Source organism: Malaclemys terrapin, chromosome 6, assembly GCF_027887155.1.
Source record: "Malaclemys terrapin pileata isolate rMalTer1 chromosome 6, rMalTer1.hap1, whole genome shotgun sequence".
In the NCBI taxonomy this organism is placed as follows: Eukaryota; Metazoa; Chordata; order Testudines; family Emydidae; genus Malaclemys; species Malaclemys terrapin.
The window spans coordinates 110,483,653-110,502,303 of NC_071510.1; the positions used below are offsets into that span (position 1 = coordinate 110,483,653).

At 45.4% G+C, this 18,651-nt stretch overlaps 1 protein-coding gene across 1 annotated transcript; it reads right to left on the reverse strand.

Annotated features, from left to right (window-relative positions):
• Positions 1-11,316: 11,316 nt before the first annotated feature.
• Positions 11,317-14,876, reverse strand: RXFP3 (relaxin family peptide receptor 3). Its single transcript, XM_054032426.1, is given in 2 exon segments — positions 11,317-11,499; positions 11,501-14,876. Coding segments are annotated over 2 exon segments (1,290 nt in total). The 5' UTR covers positions 12,608-14,876.
• Positions 14,877-18,651: the final 3,775 nt, after the last annotated feature.

Consider the following 18,651-nt stretch of genomic DNA (forward strand, 5'->3'; position numbering starts at 1 on the left):
GTTTCCTTGCTGACATTTGGGACTTCAGTGAAGAATCATACTGGGGAATTCCAGTCTCAATCCTTGGGCATCTGCATGGGGTACCTTTCCCCCCACCCCCAACATTGTTCTCATCCCTCCTGACAGCACAGCTCATGACACACACACACACCCCATTGCATTGCTGCCCGTTAACCTCTCTCCCTTATTACCTCTGCTTTGTGATTATGGAGAGAGAGCATCAATGGAGTCAGGCTGGGGGGCTCAAAGGGTGGCTTGTCAGCTCTGCAGCATGTTCTCCCCTCCCACCTGATCTTGCTGAAGTCCATTTACCAATGCTGTGTTGCATTTGCGCTCCCATAGCCAGGGATGGGACAGAAACTAAAACACATCCCCTACTTCTTTAAGACTCCAGAATAATATTCCCGCTGAAGCGTCTCCTACACAAAAAGGCATCCACCCCAAAATACAAATATCCTGATTAGAAAATGGAAAAATTCCAGGTGTGTGCATCTTATGGAAAAAAACTTTTAAATGGCACCAAAACCAATCTTAAATATTACAGGTCCTAAGCAGGAAACAAAGGTTCGCTTCAGCACTTTGAAAATGTTACAGATATTGAACATGTTCACTGTAGTACCATTCATTTCAAGGGTTCCACCAATTCTGCCCTTTTAATTTTAATTCAATGTATGGACCAAATTATAAATAGCATCAGTTACTGCATTTAATAGCAGACTGATGGGCGCTTTTAACTGAATAACATGGGCTATGAAGTCAAGAAGACATTGAGCTTGGTACTGGTCATCCAGTTTTACCTCGATATAAATAGGATCCAATATATAAAGACCTGATGTGGAGTATAACCAGAGAGAGAGAGAGTGTGTGTGTGTGGGTGGAGGGGGGGGAGGCAGGCACTCTGTCCAGGTGTTTGTCTAACCCAGGTGTTCTCAACCTGTGGGCTGCTTGTGGCCCAATCATCACACAGCTGTGGCCCATGTGACATCCTCAGGGCCATTCAGGAAGAATATGTATTTACACCTGGGGGAATTCTGTGCCACTGTGCATGTGCAGAATTCATGTCTGGTGCAGAATTTTTTTTCCCGCAGAAAATACATTCTACCTGAGAAATGCTGCAAGCCTGCCTTTCACGCACCAGAGGCCATTGTGGCACCAGAACAGCTAGCAGCTGGCTGCATTTATCAGAGCACCCTGCCCATTGAGCCAGGTTAGAACAGACAGAGTGGGGCACATGGGGCTACTGGGGGTCACAGACTGGGATTCAGAATGGCTAGTTGGGGGGACAAACTAGTGCTTGGGTTCAGGAGCTAGTGGAGTGACAGCATTGAGCCAGGAGCTGAATGGCAGGGGTGCTGCAGGGACACATGGGGCAGGAGGGAGGGTGCTGCAGGGACACATGGGGAGAGGGCAGATGTGCCCAACTGAATGGAAGCGGCTTGGGATCAGCAAGGGTCTGCATGGGGGAGGCTCCACAATTCCCTAACAATCCCCCCACCAAAAAGCCCCTGTTCCATACTTCTCCCACCCACCCTCTAGATTCACTTCCAGGCTCCTTTCCTCTCCCTCAGCTCCTCTGTTACTCCAACTCCCCCAAGCCTTTGCACTGCTTCTGAGGGGTGCAAGAAATACATTTCTGTATTGCAGTTTAAATGAATTACTCAAAGTTCTGTATTAATATGCCTAGTAATGAATCTATTTTTCCAAAAAACTTTTTGTTGTCTGTATTGTTACAGACATATTTGCTGACAGGTATTTTGAAATAAATTACCAAACTAATTGAAGCTGGCATGATTGTATTTTGTTATTTTGACAAATAAAATATGCAGAATTTTAAAATATTCTGGTCAGAATTGTTGGTTTTTTGGTGCAGAATTTTTATTTTTTTGCACAGAATTCCCCCAGGAATAACATATTGTGTGGATGCATATGCAGCCCATAATGATAAATAAGCTGAGAACCACTGGTCTAACCTGTTACTATAAACCTCCAATGATGGGAATTCCATGATCTTCTATTTCAGTACTTAACTATTCTTAGAAAGTTTTTCCTCACATCTAACCTAAATCTCCTGTGCTGCAGATTAAGCCCATTACTTCTTGTCCTACCTTCAGTGGACATGGAGAACAATTGATCAGCATCCTCCTTATAGCAGCTGTTTTCATATTTGAAGACTGTTATCAGGTTTCTCCGCCATCCCTCAGTCTTCTTTTCTCAAAGCTATACATGGCTAGTCCTTTTTAAATTTGCCATCACAATCATGTTATCTAAGCCTTTTATCATTTTTGTTGCTCTCCTCTGGACTCCCCAATTTGTCCACATCATTCCTGAAGTGTGGCACCCAACACTGGACACACTACTACAACTGAAGTCTCGCCAGGGCCAACTAGAGTGGGACAATAACCTCTCAGGTCTTAGATACTACACTTCTGTTACTACATCCTGGAATGGTATTTGCCTTTTTTGCAACTGTAAAATATTGACTCATATTCAATTTGTGATCCACTATACCCTCCAGATCCTCTTCAGTAGTAGTATCACCTAAGCCAGTTATTCCCCACTTTGTATACCTGATTTTTTTCTTCCAAAATGAAATACTTTATTGAATGTCATTGTTGACTTCAGACCAGTTCTTCATATATCACTTTTTAATCCATAGACCTCAAAGCACTTTACCGAGGTCGGTATCATTATTGCCATTTTTCAGATGGAGAAACTGAGGTATAGAAAGGGGAGGGGAGTTACCCAAGGTCCCCCTGTAGGCCAGTGGCAGAGCTAGGAATAGAACCCAGGTCTCCTGAGTCCTAGTGCCCTGCTTGATCCACTAGAATACAGTGCATTGTGTGATGAGTAACTACCCCAGCCTTAATGGAAATAGCAATGGCCTAAATGAATCAGAGCAGAAAACAAGGGTTAGCCTTGTTAACTTTCCAGGCTGACACTTTGTTTCCTTTTTCTTTCCCTCAGGAAATACTATTTTATTTCCTGTTTCACAGACAAGCATGGGACTTGAATCAAAACATGCAATAAGGATATTTATTTCTTTGCTTAGAAGTGCTTTACAGTATTAGTAATGTCGTGCTCATTATCCCAATTTGCACCCTATTTTTCATAATTCCATTTGGTTCCCTTGAAAACAAGCAACTCAAGCAGCTTGTGTGAAATGCTTTCTTCTTGATTAAACATGCAGCTCAGGAAGCAAACAGAAAGTCTTAACTTTGGCAACGCTTGCAGAAAAAGCACACTATCTCCCCAGCATTGATCCCTTCAGTCTTGTCAAAAGATGCTGGGGGAACAGTGGTTGTCAAGAGGAGACCTAGGGAGGGTATGCTTGGTGTTCCTGAACTAGTGTAGGTGGCTAGCTTCAGTGGAGGAAAAGGATGATGGCATTTGCTGTAAAACTACTTTGAGTGGCCTTTCTCAGTTTAAAGCTATCAAATATCACACTTTTTTTCTCTTAAGTTTCTGGAAATTTTCATTTCACAGAACCTAACTGGTGCTTCTATGTGTATCCATGGAGCAAAAATGTGGAAACACTCCTCCCAGCCTAAACTATTACACTTTTCTTAACTCTGCAGCTCGCTACAATGTAACCAGTATAGTACATCACTTTTTAGTTATTTTTATATGGATCTCCCTATTTTTTTCTTTAGGAGAATTAAATCCTCCCCCATATATTAACATCTCCCTTGTGTATTAACTATATTGGTTCTACTCCCTTGTAGGGGCATAAAACAAGTTAACATCTATGAAAAAAACACAGGTCTGCTCCCTGTGTGTATTCAGAGTAATCAATGCTGACTGTAGTGGGAAAAATAAATGCTTATTGCTTTCGACTTTTGTTAGCCTGGCAGAACTGACACACATAGATCTGATTTGTCACTTTCAAGACAGGAGATCTTGTCTAAAAATTACCTTTTTGTGGGCACAATTATTTGTGAGCACAAGATTGTGCCTCTATAATAGGAGGCTGGGCTGTGGCTCTCTTAAAAATCAGGCGAATTCCTCCCACCCCAAAGCCTGAATGCTTGGTTGGTCTCCAGTGCCCAATGAGACAATACTTCTTAAGAATGTTGTGAATAGCTTCCCTTTTCAGCTTCTAGCTTGAAAAGTGTCCCACTCCCTTTTGTCTAATTCTGAAGGTTCATTATAAATATACATCATCCTAGTCAAGAAAACCATGCGCCCCTTTCTGGTTTTAGAGTTCTTTGGCTAGCATCTCATGGTATAAAGCTGCAAATATGCTCAGAAACATCTCTTCTTCATATGTCTGAGGCTTAAAAGCCCAGTCACAAAGAGGAATTTTTGAGTTACCAGACACCAGAGATTTTAAAATAGTGCCTTTCCACTGGAAAGTAATAAACTAACCTTCCCGACTGGCAAGCTGTCTTTCCCTATTTAGTACCTGGTGCCTCTGTCCTCTCTTTCACCTTCTATCCCCAAGCTAACTTAAGATATTTTCCTGATATTTTCCCTTGGTAGCAGCTACCTATCACATTGGTCCAGAGTCTGCAATTGTTACTCTGGCAAAAGAAGTTGCTGGCTGAAGTTAGCATCAAGTACACAATAAGCTAAAAGTACTTCTAGCAACTGAATGTTACTAGTAAAGAAGTAAGGCAGCAAGCCGCATACAGGGAACCCCCTAAATCTGTGCAAAGCCTCTCTGAAGTCAATGCATTCCATGTGGGTGCAGGAATCTGCATTGACTTCAGTGGGGTTGTACATGAGCACAGGGACCTCACTGCAGAGTCAGGGCCTAAGTTTTGAATTTCAGAAAAACAGTCACAGTATTGCTAACCTCAGTCAAAAATTTTGAGTCAGACCTCAAAATATGAGATTTGCTTAAAAATTGTGATTTTTTTTAAAAATAAATGTATTGTGGGTTCTTTTTGCCTTCTGCTTTCTCAGCCTTTAGGATGCTCTTGAGTCACATTTCATAATTTTCTCCACAACCATCAGGGCTAATTTTATGTGTGCATGTGTCTGAGATTCTCTTGACTCCAGGAGCTGGAGTTTTAAGAGAAACACCAAATAATGTGAGACTTGCCATAAAATCGCAAGCGTTGGAAACAATATGTTTAGAAAAGATATAATTTTCCCCAGGAGAAAGCACTTACACCTTTCATAGTAGAACCACACTAATATCTGTAAAATGGGGTTAGACCTTTCCCTTTATGAGTCCATATCATGTGTGCTCAAATTCCAAGATTTGTTTTTTCATAATGACAGCTCTGAAAACTGAAACCTAGGATCCAAGAGTCTAACTAGGTTCTTTTCTTATACTTAATCACCTGCCATATAGGGGCAACAGGGAAAATGAGGGCCTTACTTAGAGTTGTGGAATCCCTATTGCCTTCAGATTAGGAACACGCTGACAGATGTACAACTCACATCTCCATCACTGGGTTTGCACAGGTGTCACTGATTAGCGCTTACTAAACAATTTTCTTGATGATGCAGGAGGAGGAATATAATCCCTCTGACTTCCTCTTAGCCTTGTCAGATCTGTGGGCCCTTACATGTGATTCCAGCTATGCGGCTGCATCCATATCCAGTCTGAGAAATGTGGGCATATATGTACATGTAAGAATCCAATTATTTTCTTACTTTGTATGTTCTAAGGAACATATCTTCCTGCAATCGAGACATTGGACAGTGGTTAGAGAAAAGCAACAAGATGTTCTATGCATTTTTACCAATTATGCTGAGCCAAGGGAGCTATTTAACCCACTATCCAGTCTTTTCTTGTAGAACTTGTTTTACCAGCCACCTCTGACCCCTTGTGTGATGTAGAGAACTTTGACAATGGAATTTTTGTTATAAACAGATTGTCAATAATCCCCTTGATCTGGATCAGTAACAGATTCTCTCTTTAAGCTGGAGGGAAATATCTCTTAACAAAAGTTTTAAATCTAAGGTCCCAATCCAGCAACTGGTTCCCTGTGGATCAACTCTGCACCCATTTGAATTCAGTGGGGCCCCATGTAGCTGTAGGAGTGTCTGCACAGGGAATCCCTTGGAGGATGAAGGCCTAAAGGAGACAATAATGATGTAAAGAGTGGGGACAAGGGAACAACTAGATTTTTTCCTGATGGAGACATGTTGCTTGTGCAAAGTACTTCCTTTTGTTTGTTTTAAACCTGCTGCCTATTAATTTCATTGCATGACCCCGTTTTTGTATTATATAAAGGAGTAAATAACACCTCCTTATTCACACCAATCAAGATTTTTTCGAACTCTTTCACATCCCCTCCTAGTCATCTCTTTTCCAAGCTGAAAAGTCCCAGTCTTTTTAATCTTTTCTCATGCAGAAGCTGTTCCAGATCCCTAATCATTTTTTGTTGTCCTTCTCTGTACCTTTTCCAATTGTAATATATCTTTTTTGAGATGGAGTGACCAGGACTGCACACAGTATTCCAGGTGTGGATATACCATGGATTTGTATAGAGGCACTATGATATTTATTGTCTTACTATCTCTCCCTTTCCTAGTAGTTCCTAACATGCTATTAGCTTTTTGACTGCAGCTGCACACAGAGCTACATGAACACTTTATTTTGAGTCACAAGAGGATTTGTGTTATAAATCTAGACATGGGCATTTGGAGGAAACCAGTCAGCTCAGCATTCATGTAATGTATTTGAAGAATGTTGCCCAAATAACCTAAGAAATAGCCCAAAGATGCTGAAGATCTTGTCGTCCCCCCGTATCATGGAAGTTAGAGATGGACTGGATTCAGGAGGGTCTTTCCCTTTCGCTACCCATGCAGGATGATTCCCTACACATTCTAAAGTTCTAGTGATTGGACTCTTTGCACTTTCCTTGGGCAACAGTGTAATCTAGCTCACTGCTCTGAACAAAAACCTGATTGTTCTGAGCAGTTTCTACCCCATACTTGCTGTTTTATTCACTTACAATAGCTGTAGATTACCAGGTCCCCACTCAGTCATCTCCAGGGTCTTTGGATCTTTCCTCATCAATTTGTTCCTCCAAATAATTTTTGTTGCTTTCTGAACACTGCGCTATGTCTCTATCGCCGTGCTCAGGATTATAAGGATACCACCAAAGAGGTCTCAGCTGTCTTGAGACAGAATAATGGTGCTTTGGTTCAAATGACTGACCCAGTTGCAGCCTGAGCACAGGAGCAAGTCTTAATTCTACGCTGGACTTCATAGGCATGTACAGCATGGGGCCAAATCCTGAAGGACTCTCTACCTCCCTGAGTAAAATTCCCATTGAAGTTATTGCAAGGTTTTCCTGGAAAAAAGCTGAAGGCCTCATGCTCTAATCTGTGTCCATAATGGAGGGAAATTACCCCCCTCTCCCCCCCATGCCATTGTATGGAATACTCTCATTCCCCTCCCCCTTTCCACCTACTTCAGTCTGACAGGAGTGAATTTCAGAGGGAATGTTTGCTGTAGGCTGAGCCCAAAGGTGAATCACGAACACTTGGGTCCTGGAATAAACTGCCATGCAGCGTGTGGGGTATCCAATTTATAATTGTGTTACTTAGCTCAAGTTAATAACTAATAGCAGCTTCAGTTACAACAGGAGCAAAACCTCTAGTCTAGAAAAATCCATAGAGAGAAGGAAATTCTACCACTCTAATCTACTCCTTCCCACCCCATAGTACCCCTCTGCTCCTCCTGCACTTCCAGCTTCATGGAGTTGTGAAGGTCAGAGCAGGGACAGAAGGGGGCTCCTCCAGATTCTCTCCTCCAAACACACAGCAAAAAGAAATGTACAATAATACCACATGAGCTGGTGCTTTAGTTTCTCCCCTTTTCCCCCCCCTTAACCCTGTGGAACTCCTTCCTCTGGGTTCCCAAGGCTGCTGTGTAGGAGCAGCACCTGGAAGTGCAGATCCTGCAAGAGCTGGTGTAGGGCTAAGCATAGAATGGAGACAACAACATCCGCACCCTCTCTTCTGTGGATCTCCTGAGATCAGTGTGGATCTCATGGTCATGCTAAAGGAGTGGACCCCTCCATGCAGCAGAGGGACAAACCAGTCCCCCCAGATGACCGGATAAGTAGGAAACTCCACAAGCTGAAACTCCTGGAATTGGTCTTGTCCCTGTCATCCTGGCCACCCATCATTCTCACATGGGTTAGCGTGTATTAATTGTGACAAGAGTCATGTATTGACCTCTTGTGGAACATCTTATATACACAGAGCCCGATGGAGGGAAGCATCTTTGGAGATCTAAAATCCACAGCAGCAGCAATGAACAAAAACGGACTCATGGAAATGCTGCCAAGTACCTCTATAGTCACATTTGTCTGTATTGGGGGGGGGGGGGGGGGGGCGGGGGGAAACAGATGTCTCATTTTATGATAACACTCTTTCCATTCCAGCAGTGTCTCTGGAGGATATTAAACAGAAACTACTAGAAGTAAACATTTTGAAATCAGCAGGTCCAGATAACTTGCATCCATAAGTTTTAAGAGCGCCGCCTGAGGAACTTGGTGCACTGTTAATGTTGATTTTCAATAAGTCTTGGAGCCCTGGGGAAATTCTAGAAGACACAGGAGAGGTAATGTTGTGCCAATTTTTAAAAAGGTAAATGGAATAACCCAGGTAATTATAGGCCTGTCAGCTTGATATTGATCCCGGGCAAGATAATGAGGCAGCTCGTAGGGGACTTGATTAATAACAAATTAAAGAAGGGTAAAGTAATTAATGCAAATCAACAGGGGTTTATGGAAAATAGATCTTGTCAAACTAACTTCTCTTTTCTTAGCCCTATGCTAGTTAACATTTGCATCAATTACCAGGAGGAAAACAAAATTATCACTGATAAAGTTTGCAGATGACACAAAATGCGGGGAAGTGGTCAGTAGTGAAGAGGACAGGTCACTGTTACAGAGTGATAGGATTGCTTGGTAAATTGGGTGCAAGCAACATGGTTTAATATGGTTAAGTGTAAATATAGACATCTAGGAACAAAGAAGGTAGGCCATACTTACAGGATTGGGGACTCTATCCTGGCAAGCAGTGACTGAAAAAGATTTTGGGGTCAGGGTGGCTAATCAGCTGACCACGACTTCCCAGTGTGACGCTGTGGACAAAAAAAGCTAATGAAATCCTGGGATGAATAAACAGGGGAAGCTCGAGTAGGAGCAGAGAGGCTATTTTACCTTTGTATTTGGCACTGTTGTGACCACTGCTGGAATATTGTGTACAGTTCTGGTACCCACAATTCAAGAACTATATTGATAAATGGGAGAGGATTCAGAGAAGCACCACAAGAATGATTAAAGGATTAGAAAACATGCCTTACAGCAGTGGTTCTCAACCAGGGGTATATGGGTACTCAGAGGTCTTCCAGAGGGTACATCAATTCATCCAGATATTTGCTAGTTTTACAATAGGCTACATAACAAGCACCAATGAAGTCAGTACAAACTAAAAATATCATTCAATGACTTGTTTATACTGCTCTACATACTATACACTGAAATGTGAGTACAATATTTATATTCCAATTGATGTAAATTATAATTCTATGGTAAAAATGAGAAAGTAAACAATTATTCAGTAACAGTGTGCTGTGACACTTCTATGTCTGATTTTCTAAGCAAGCAGTTTAAGTTAAGTTAAACTAGGGGTATGCAAGACAAATCAGACTTCTGAAAGGGGTACAGTAGTTTGGAAAGGTTGAGAACCACTGCCTGAGGGCTAGTCTACACTACCCGCCCGGATCGGCGGGTAGAAATCGATCTCTCGGGGATCGATTTATTGTGTCTCATCTAGACGGTTAAATCGATCCCCAAATCGACGCGCGTACTCCCACCTCGTCAGGAGGAGTAAGCGCTGTCGACGGGGGAGCCGCGGCAGTTGATTTGCCGCCGTCATCACAGCGGGGTAAGTCGAATAGGATACGTCGAATTCAGCTGAATTTGCATATCTTAAATCGATCCTCCTCCCCCACCCCACTGTAGACCTAGCCTTAAAGTGATAAGCTAAATAGATTGAGCTGTTTAAGTTGAACAAAGAGAAGATAAAGCCAGCTTGGTTGGCTGCATCCTATAAGTACCTACCTGGGGAACGATTGGATAATGAGCTCTTGAATCTAGCAGAGAAAGTTATAACACAATCCAAGGGCTGGAAATTTTGAAGCTAAACAAATTCAGACTGGAAATATGGTGTAAACTTTTAACAGTGCGGTTAATTAACCATTGGAACAATTAATCAGGGCTCATGGCTGATTCTTCATCGGTGACTATCTTTAAATCAAGATTAGCTGTTTCTCTAAAAGATGTGTTCTAGGAATGATTTGGGGGAAGTTCTATGGTCTGTGCTCTACAGGAGGTCAGACTAGATGGTCACAATGGTGCCTTCAGGTCTTGGGCTCTGAATGTTCAGCCTCTTTAAAATTGGCAGTGCAGTGGTTTAATTCCTTCTAAGCAATGGTCAGTTACAGATACAGTACCCCATTAACCACAAATGATCTACAACAGTGGCTGATGGTAGGACATAACATTTCACCGCTAGGGTAAAGTTTATAGTGACAGGTAATAAAATAGAAAAAGCCCCTTCCCATTTTCAGCAGCGCCCCGCTCCTAAACATCAGTTACTCCTGTTCTTGTTTATCAATGAGAATCATTTTGCTTTGGCAACAGGCTAAATGCTGCAGTGAACGCCCCACAAACAGCCTTCTCTCTGGAGCTGTGCTAGAGCCAGGGCTATAGTTGCTTGCATTTACAGTGAGTTGTGCTTGGTGCCCCAGTTCAGTGCTGGGAGAGGACAAAAGAAGCCAGGTCCCCCGCAACCTGGGCTCTGAGGTGGCAGGTGGAAAGTCCTGGCTTGCTTCCGACACACCTCAGCCACCTCCTCTGCAGCTGGGAGATTGCACTGAGGAGGCAAGGGACACCCAGACGTTGACTGCACCGCTCCAGCTGCAGTCTCACCGCTCCCGCAACCTCCTCATACAAAATCCGCAAGCGCCCTCCACTTCCCAGGCGTCCTCATCCCCCATTTAGTCCCCCCAGCCCCTTCACACACAGTAGCCTGGGCACATGGAGCCTCAGTCTCCATATGCACCCCCAAGGCTGGACCCCTTGGCAAAGCGGAGGGGACAGCTGCAGTTTCATCCCCCATGGACCCTCCCTTCCCCCCACTTCTCCTGGGGGGGGGGGACACTCCCACGAGCCCTCCCCCCGCAGACACCACCTCCACAGCTGGGCCAGTCCCCAGAGCCCGTCCTTCACAGACACCCCTTCCATCGCCCTCCAGGGCTGGGACACTCCCTGGAGCCCATCCCGTGGCCATTGTCCCCACCCAGCCTCCCCCTCCATCGCTCCCAGGCCCCCCTGCGGCTCAGCAGCGCTGCTCGGCGGAGCTGCTGGGCAGCACGTCCCAGCGGCCGCTGCACACCACCACGCCGGGCGGGTAGTAGAGGAGCTCGGGCTGGGGAGCGGCGGCGGGGGGCAGCGGGCTGGCGGGCACCAGGGCGCGCAGCGCCTGCTCCTCGGGCTCGGGCTTGGTGGTGGCGGTGAAGGGGGCGCGTGGCGGTGAGCGAGGGGGAGGCCAGGCGCCAGAGCAGCCGGCGCAGGGCGGCGCGGAACTCGCGGCGCAGCAGGCAGTAGAGCAGCGGGTTGAGGCAGCTGTTGCAGTGCGCCAGGCACACGCTGACGGGGAAGAGGTAGGCCTGCGAGAGGAAGTACTGCGGGCTGAAGTGCACCACGTTGAGCTTGACCAGGATGCCCCAGGCGGTGAGCGCCTGGTTGGGCAGCCAGCAGAGGAAGAAGGAGAGCACCACCACCGTCACCGAGCGGGTCACCTTGGCCCGCCGCTTGGGCCCGCCGCAGGCCCGGCCCACGTGGCGCTCGCCCAGGAAGCGCAGCAGCAGCAGGTAGCAGAGGCTGATGACCGCCAGCGGCACCACGAAGCCCAGCAGCACCTTCTGAGCCTGGTAGAGGCCCAGCCAGAACTGGGCGTTGTTGCCCCGGCCCTCGGGGAACTTGACCAGGCAGAGCTCCTCGTTGAAGACGGTGGCGGTGGTGGAGAAGATGGCGTGGGGCAGGGAGGCCAGCATGGCCGCGCCCCAGATGAGCAGGCAGAGCCACTTGGCCGAGCAGCACCCGGCGCTGCCCCGTCGGCTGCTCAGCGCCGAGGCCACGGAGTGGTAGCGGGCCACGCTCATGGCGGTGAGGAAGAAGACGCTGGCGTACATGTTCATGGCCGTCACGTAGGAGACGATCTTGCACATGGCCTTGCCGAAGAGCCAGGTGAAGTCCAGGGCGTTCTCCACCGCCCAGAAGGGCAGCGTCAGCACGAACTGGAAGTCGGTGAGCGCCAGGCTGGTCACGAAGAGGTTAATGGAGGATTTCTTCCAGCCCTGCTTGCTCTTCATCAGGTAGAGCACCAGCAGGTTGCCCACCAGCCCCAGGGCGCACACCACCGAGTAGACGCTGGAGATGACGATGCGCAGGACGGCGGAGCTGTCCCCCTGCAGCCCGTCGGCTCGCTCCAGGTTGATGCTCCTGAAGAGCTCCTGCAGGGACTCGTTGGTCCCGTTGCCGAACTGCCCGGCCAGGGACGCTCCCTCCCCGGCTTCCTTCATGCTGACGGCGAGCGAGCAGTAACTGGGCTCGCACGGGGCATCCATCCCATGGCCAGGGGAGGCTGGAGGGAGCGGGTCTCTCTCCGCCCAGCCAGAGGCTGCGATCAGGAGCTACGCGCCGGTGGCTGGCACGGGTCCCCCTCGCCTGCAAAGCACATGCTCGGCACGTAGTCCAGCCCGGGAGGCAGCAGCTCAGACAGCCGCGACGGCCAGCGCGGCGGCTGCCGCTTCAGGTGCCCAGCGCAGGCAGCTCCCGCAGGGAGGCGCTGTCAGGCGGGGCGCCCCTTCCCCTGCCCGCCGTGGGGCACATCAGGCCGAGCAGAACGAGCCCAGACCCCCAGGGAGCGGGCGGCGCTGCCCCAGCCGGCAGGGAGACTCCAGCACCGCTGGGCTGCGGTGGGACAAGGAGCCGCCTCTCGCTGGTGCAGGGACGGTCCCAGTCCTGGAGGCGCCCACCTGGGCTCCGCTGCTGCTGCCTCTCTAGGAGCGTCTGTCCTCCCCGCGGCTCCCAACCCTCACTGCCTCCTCCCGTCGGCTCGCCCGGCTTATATTCACCTTCTGCCCCCGCTTGAGCGGGCTGAGGTGCGTGCGCAGCGGCTGGAGCTCTCCGAGGTCCTTCCAGGGGCCAATTCTGGCTGTGGTCAGGGACCGCTCTCTCCACCTGCCTCCCAGCCAGCTTCGCATCAGCGGCCGCTGAGTTCTGCGGGGCCCCCGAGAGCGTGAACACTCAGTCCCCCGCGGCACGCGTTTCTCTCCCCAAGCGCTCTCTCCGCTCACCTTCCTGGAGAATCCCCGCCCGGACTTTCTTTTCCCCAGCGCTGGAATTTCATATGTTGGAATTAGCTGCATTTAAAGAGTATCTGAGATTCAGAAGAAAAAGATCATGTGAAATGCAGCCCCTCCCCACTCTAAAAAGCCCTTCACTTTTATCCCCCACGTTTTAAAACGCACCGATCTTTTCTATTTATCATAAAGTAGAACATGTCATGGGAAGTGGAAACCAACCCACACTTCCTTTCTCTACACAGAATTTATATGTATCTTGGTCTAATGAAACTGGTAAGCTGCCCCTCCTATGTGCACCAAAACTTTTTAAAATCTGTAGTGCAGTTGCAAGTTTGCATTTAGTTTAAACAAGCACAGAGCTTGTTTATCATTCAACTTGTCTGTGCCACAAACTGATGTACAGCTCTATTATTTGTTCTCTTATGTAACTAATTCTGTTCATAATGGGGTACAATATTTATTTCCAGTGTTCTTTTGCTTACATGATATTTTACACCCACCGTAGACTTTTCAATCTACCAGAGTCCTTAAATTCTCATGGGTTTAGACAATACAGTATAATGAAAAGCTTTGCAATTTTTTTGGATTATTAACAAAAACAACCTATCATTAGCAAATGTGTCCATAAGGCGTGGATTCCTTGGAGGGATGTGGTTACATTTTGCTTAGCTACAGAATTAATCTAAAATTATTTGATCTTTCTTACCCTCTTCCTTTTTTTTTGTGAGCAAGCAATACAACTCAAAAAGGTCTCAGAATTATTTTTCTATAATGAAAGGTAAAGATGTTAAAACCACAGATTAATATTAAATGACTAAAAATATTTCTCTCCTTAAAAATAAAGGTTGAACGTAGTGGTGATCCTTATCTCTTAATTTGAAATGAGTTATAGGAAAACAGTAAAGATGAACATTAGACACGAGGTCCTTGTAAGGTGGAAAGAATGCAGTAGAGGATTACTAAGGGAAATTGGACAGGGTAGGTGGTCCTGGCTTTGGGTCCTATTGTTCTCCGGCTGAAGTCCATCAGACATTTGCCATTGACTTAAAAAAGCGCAGACCCTTTGACAGAAAATCCTTATGAATACTTTAATATTGGCCACTAGAGGGCTCTGGGGTTTCAGGGGAAAAAAATGAAGGATTTAGAGAAGATCAGCAGCCACAGACAACTCCTCTTACAGACACCGAGAGTTGACAAGAAGTTTACCTTTGACCAGAGCCCTTGAACTGAATAAAACTCTCATGTCCATATTTCATTGTTGTAGTCCCTGGGGGGGTGGGGAAAAGTTTAAGAGGAAGTAGCATCTGGTGTCACGCTTGAGCAACCTTCCCCTTTTATGTCAAATTTTCTCCCTTCAAGAAACAAATCAAACCACATCTCCCTCCCTCACTGCTAGCACTGCAGTTTCCCCCTGGTATTGGAAACCCAGCTCTGTTCTTTCTGTTTCATATGTCATCGGGAACAATAAAAGATTCTGGAAAATAAGCTGGCCATTTTGTTTGTGAACTGATATTGCACATGAGGCAAAATAAAATACAGCATGTTCTGCTGCAGGGTACATTGTCTCGTTTTTGAAGTAGTAAAATATGTTTTTGTCAACAAACTAGGCAAAAGATACATTGAAAGTGTGTCGGGGCAGGGAGGGAGGGGTTAGGAACCAGGTCTGAAAATGTTCAGTTATTTTTTTGACCAGACTCCATTCTAAATCAAACATTTGAAGAGCACAAGAGCAACTTAAACAAGTCAAGTATTATCCCCATCATCTGTAAACTGATTTGATCTGGTTTACTTTTCTACACAAACATTTCTGTACTTTCTTACACTCTGCCCCTTAGCCATGGAATGTCTTTCCCTAACTGAAGCATATTTAAGACCCACTTCTGCGCTGGTATCTGTACAAATAAATAAATCAGCCAATTAATAAAGGGTCAAGAGGCATATAAGGCTAACTGGCAGTGCTTTTAGAGTCTTATTTTAAAAGTTTACAAGTGGGCATATGTGTATAAAATAGTATAGATTGTGTCTCTGGCCACCCTTGGTTACTGCCTGTCTTAGGCCCTGACCCTGCAAGTGGTAGCATGCAAGCAGACCGCAGCACCCACATAGATTCAGTGGGGCTCTCTGTAGGTGTAGTAGTCTGCCTGTACACTCTGAGTTGAAGAATAGGGGCCTTAGCATGCAAATTCTTGAGAGAGAGTGACTGTGTCTTCATCTATGTACAGTGCCTAATATAATGTGGTTCCAATCTGCATTGGTGTCTCTGGGCACTACTATAATGTAAATACTCTATAATAAGATGCATTGGTATATGTCTCCCATCTTTTGGGAACATTGGATTTCCACTAACAGATTATGCAAATGAGGCATCCAATTTTCTATCCATCTAGCCTGATTGTCAAGACTGAGACATGGACAGTCAGACCTAGTGGTCGGAGCAGGAGTTGGGCTAAGTCAGGTACCAGGAGGTCAGAGTCCAAGATAGGCCAGAAGCCACAGTCAGGAGGCAGGTGGGGTCAGGTTACTGGTAGGTCAGAGTCCAAATAGACTAGAGGGCAAACTGAGAGTCAGGGGTCAGGAGACAGGCAGTGTCAGATTACCAGGAGATTGGGGTTGGGCACCACGTTATAGATGGTAATCAAATAGCGAAGTTGAGGACAAACCAGGGTTGGAAGCTGGAGTCTACGGTCTGTCGCAAGCAGGGTCTGGAGCAGAGATGGGCAGGTACTCTGTGTTGTTGCTCTGACAGCTCCTCTTCACGGCTTCCTACCAGCCAAGGAGTGGGCTATGAGGGCTGCTACTCAGGTCCTGCGGGGTGGTACTTCCTGCCAAGCCCAACCTCACAGGGTCCTTCTGTGGGAGCCTAGCCAAACCCTCGTCAGAACCCCCATGCTCCTGGGTTCCAGCCCTGCAGGTTCTAACATATTTAATCAAAACCTCTCTGTAATGTACTTGGTCAAATTATTCACTGCTGTATAATGGGGAAAATTCTTTCCTGACATCTGTGGTACTATTCTGACATTGTCAAGCATGACATTTTATTACCTTGCCATAGCATTGGCCAAACGTTATTGCCCACAAAATTATCCAGCACCCTTTAAAACTCAGTTACTGTGTGTGACCCTTTGACCTTCTAGAGTAGAGAATTCCACAGTCTGAGGACATGCTGTGTAAAGAAGTGCTTCCTTTTATTTCTTTTACATCTCTTCACCTTCTCGTGTGGTCAGTGGGATGGGGCTACATCCAGGTAATTTTCTTCGTTATTAAAAACTTAATTTGCATATTTTAGAAGAATCCCAAAGTACTTCACCGACTAGGCACCACCAAAATTAAGCCATTTCCAGGGTAGAAGCCAGTAGGCGTTTAACAGTGTTTCATAGTATCGTAAGACAGGAAATGAAGAAGGCTACCTCCTATAGTGGAAACTGAAGAACATTAAATAGGGAAGATGGAAATGCCTAGGTTGAATATGGCCACCGCAAGTCTGATCTTGTGAAAAGTCAAGGTCTCCTTTCCGGCAGTGCAGATCCTTTAGTCCTATATCCAGGGCATTGTTTCAGAGCTTGTACACAAACAAGTCTCTTCATTTTCTTAAGAGTTGTTCAATTTTCCCTTTACTTAATCTTCCCCCCATCCATTTGCAAGTAGCAGTCAAGGTGTCGTCTTTATTTGGACCAGTTAACGTCTTCCATAGCCAATATGAATGCCAAGAACTAGTAGGACACAGTATGTAAAATTGGATTTTTTACCATGCTCCCTGAAGATTTAAAGCCCTATTCTGAGCACACAGATCTTCTGTAAGCCCAATTTTCGCATAGTTTAAATGGGAAAAAGACAGAAATTGTCTCTTGTGTGAAATGAGTTTTATTCCACTTGAATATTTTCCTGCCAAACATATTTGGTTGGTACACTATAGAGACTAAACTGTAATGAAGTTCCAAAACAAGGAGGGGACACAGAACACTGGGGCTGGGTGGGAGGTGGGGAATTATTAAGAAGAAAAATGTAAGTATTCATAATGCTAGCCAGTCAAATAAGGCATGTGGGAGTCACGCCAACTGAATATGAGCTAAACCATCTCTTGGCAGCGCTGACATTTCTGCATATAAGGATGGCTGTCTTAAGCGGTTACACAGACTTTATGTTTGTCCTCTGTACAGGTTTCACCCCAACTGACTTCCTTTAGCCTCAGGTACTTCTGTCTTCTGCTTTCATCTCTTTTTGACCTTGGAGAAGCATTTTTAGAGCTAGCAAAAGGAATATGCTAGAGCTGGAAGAATAATTAAAAAATTGAATAATTTATTTGAAAGTAGTGAATGAATTATTTGTGAATACATTAATCAGCCCATTTCTATACCTGTTAAATTGTTAAAATTGAAAAATTGTTAAGAAAACATCACATTTAATTGAAAAAATATTGCAAAATTCATTAGATAAATTATTTCCCAATTATTATTTTACCCTGTCCAGAAGACACTACTCTTCATTTACTTGTCACGTGCAGTAATGCAATTCAGGATCTTTCAGAACATGTAACATTTTTTTTTGTAGTGTTTCTTTTTCATCAGACTATCAGTGTAGTTTGTAGTAACTTGTGCATAACCAGTCTAGTCTATTTTGTATTTGTCAGGCTGGGTGAAGATCAGACGTATGTAAACTTCTCTTTTCAATAATCAAAGGTGCCACTGCATAAACTTGTTAGCCCCAAATCCTGCAAACAAGCTTAATTTGATACATGTAAGTAGTCCCATAAATGTTCCTGTGCATAAAAATTTGCAGAATCCAGGCCAGGTCTGAAACAGTCCAAGCCCACTGACACACAGGGAATGTTGCAAAGCATATTTACGTACTAAGGCTTTTGGAAAGGGAGAGAGTTGATGGAATTGAGGCTTGTTTGAGGGTGCAGAATTCTGTAGGGGGCCGTTCAGCTAGTGAGGGAAGGTAAGCAGCTGGTTTTATTATTTAGCTCCCGAACCTAAGTCCAAGGCACCTAGAGTTTTAAGGAACGTGCTTTTTGGTCCATATTTTATAAAGCTAAAGTAATTAAATAATCTCTGGACTATCCCCATTCAGTCAGATCCTCAGTGGATGTCAATCAGCATAGTTCCACTGAAGCCAATGTTGCTTACGTTGATTTATATGAGCTGAAGAATTTGGCTCATTCACATCAATGGAATTACACCAGAGATGATTTTTGTCCAGTATACGCTTTAAAATTGGCTTTCAAATATGTTTGTTTAAAATAGTCATTTTCATACTATTTATCGTGAAGGATTCCTACTATTTTCCACTTCCTTTTGGACCTC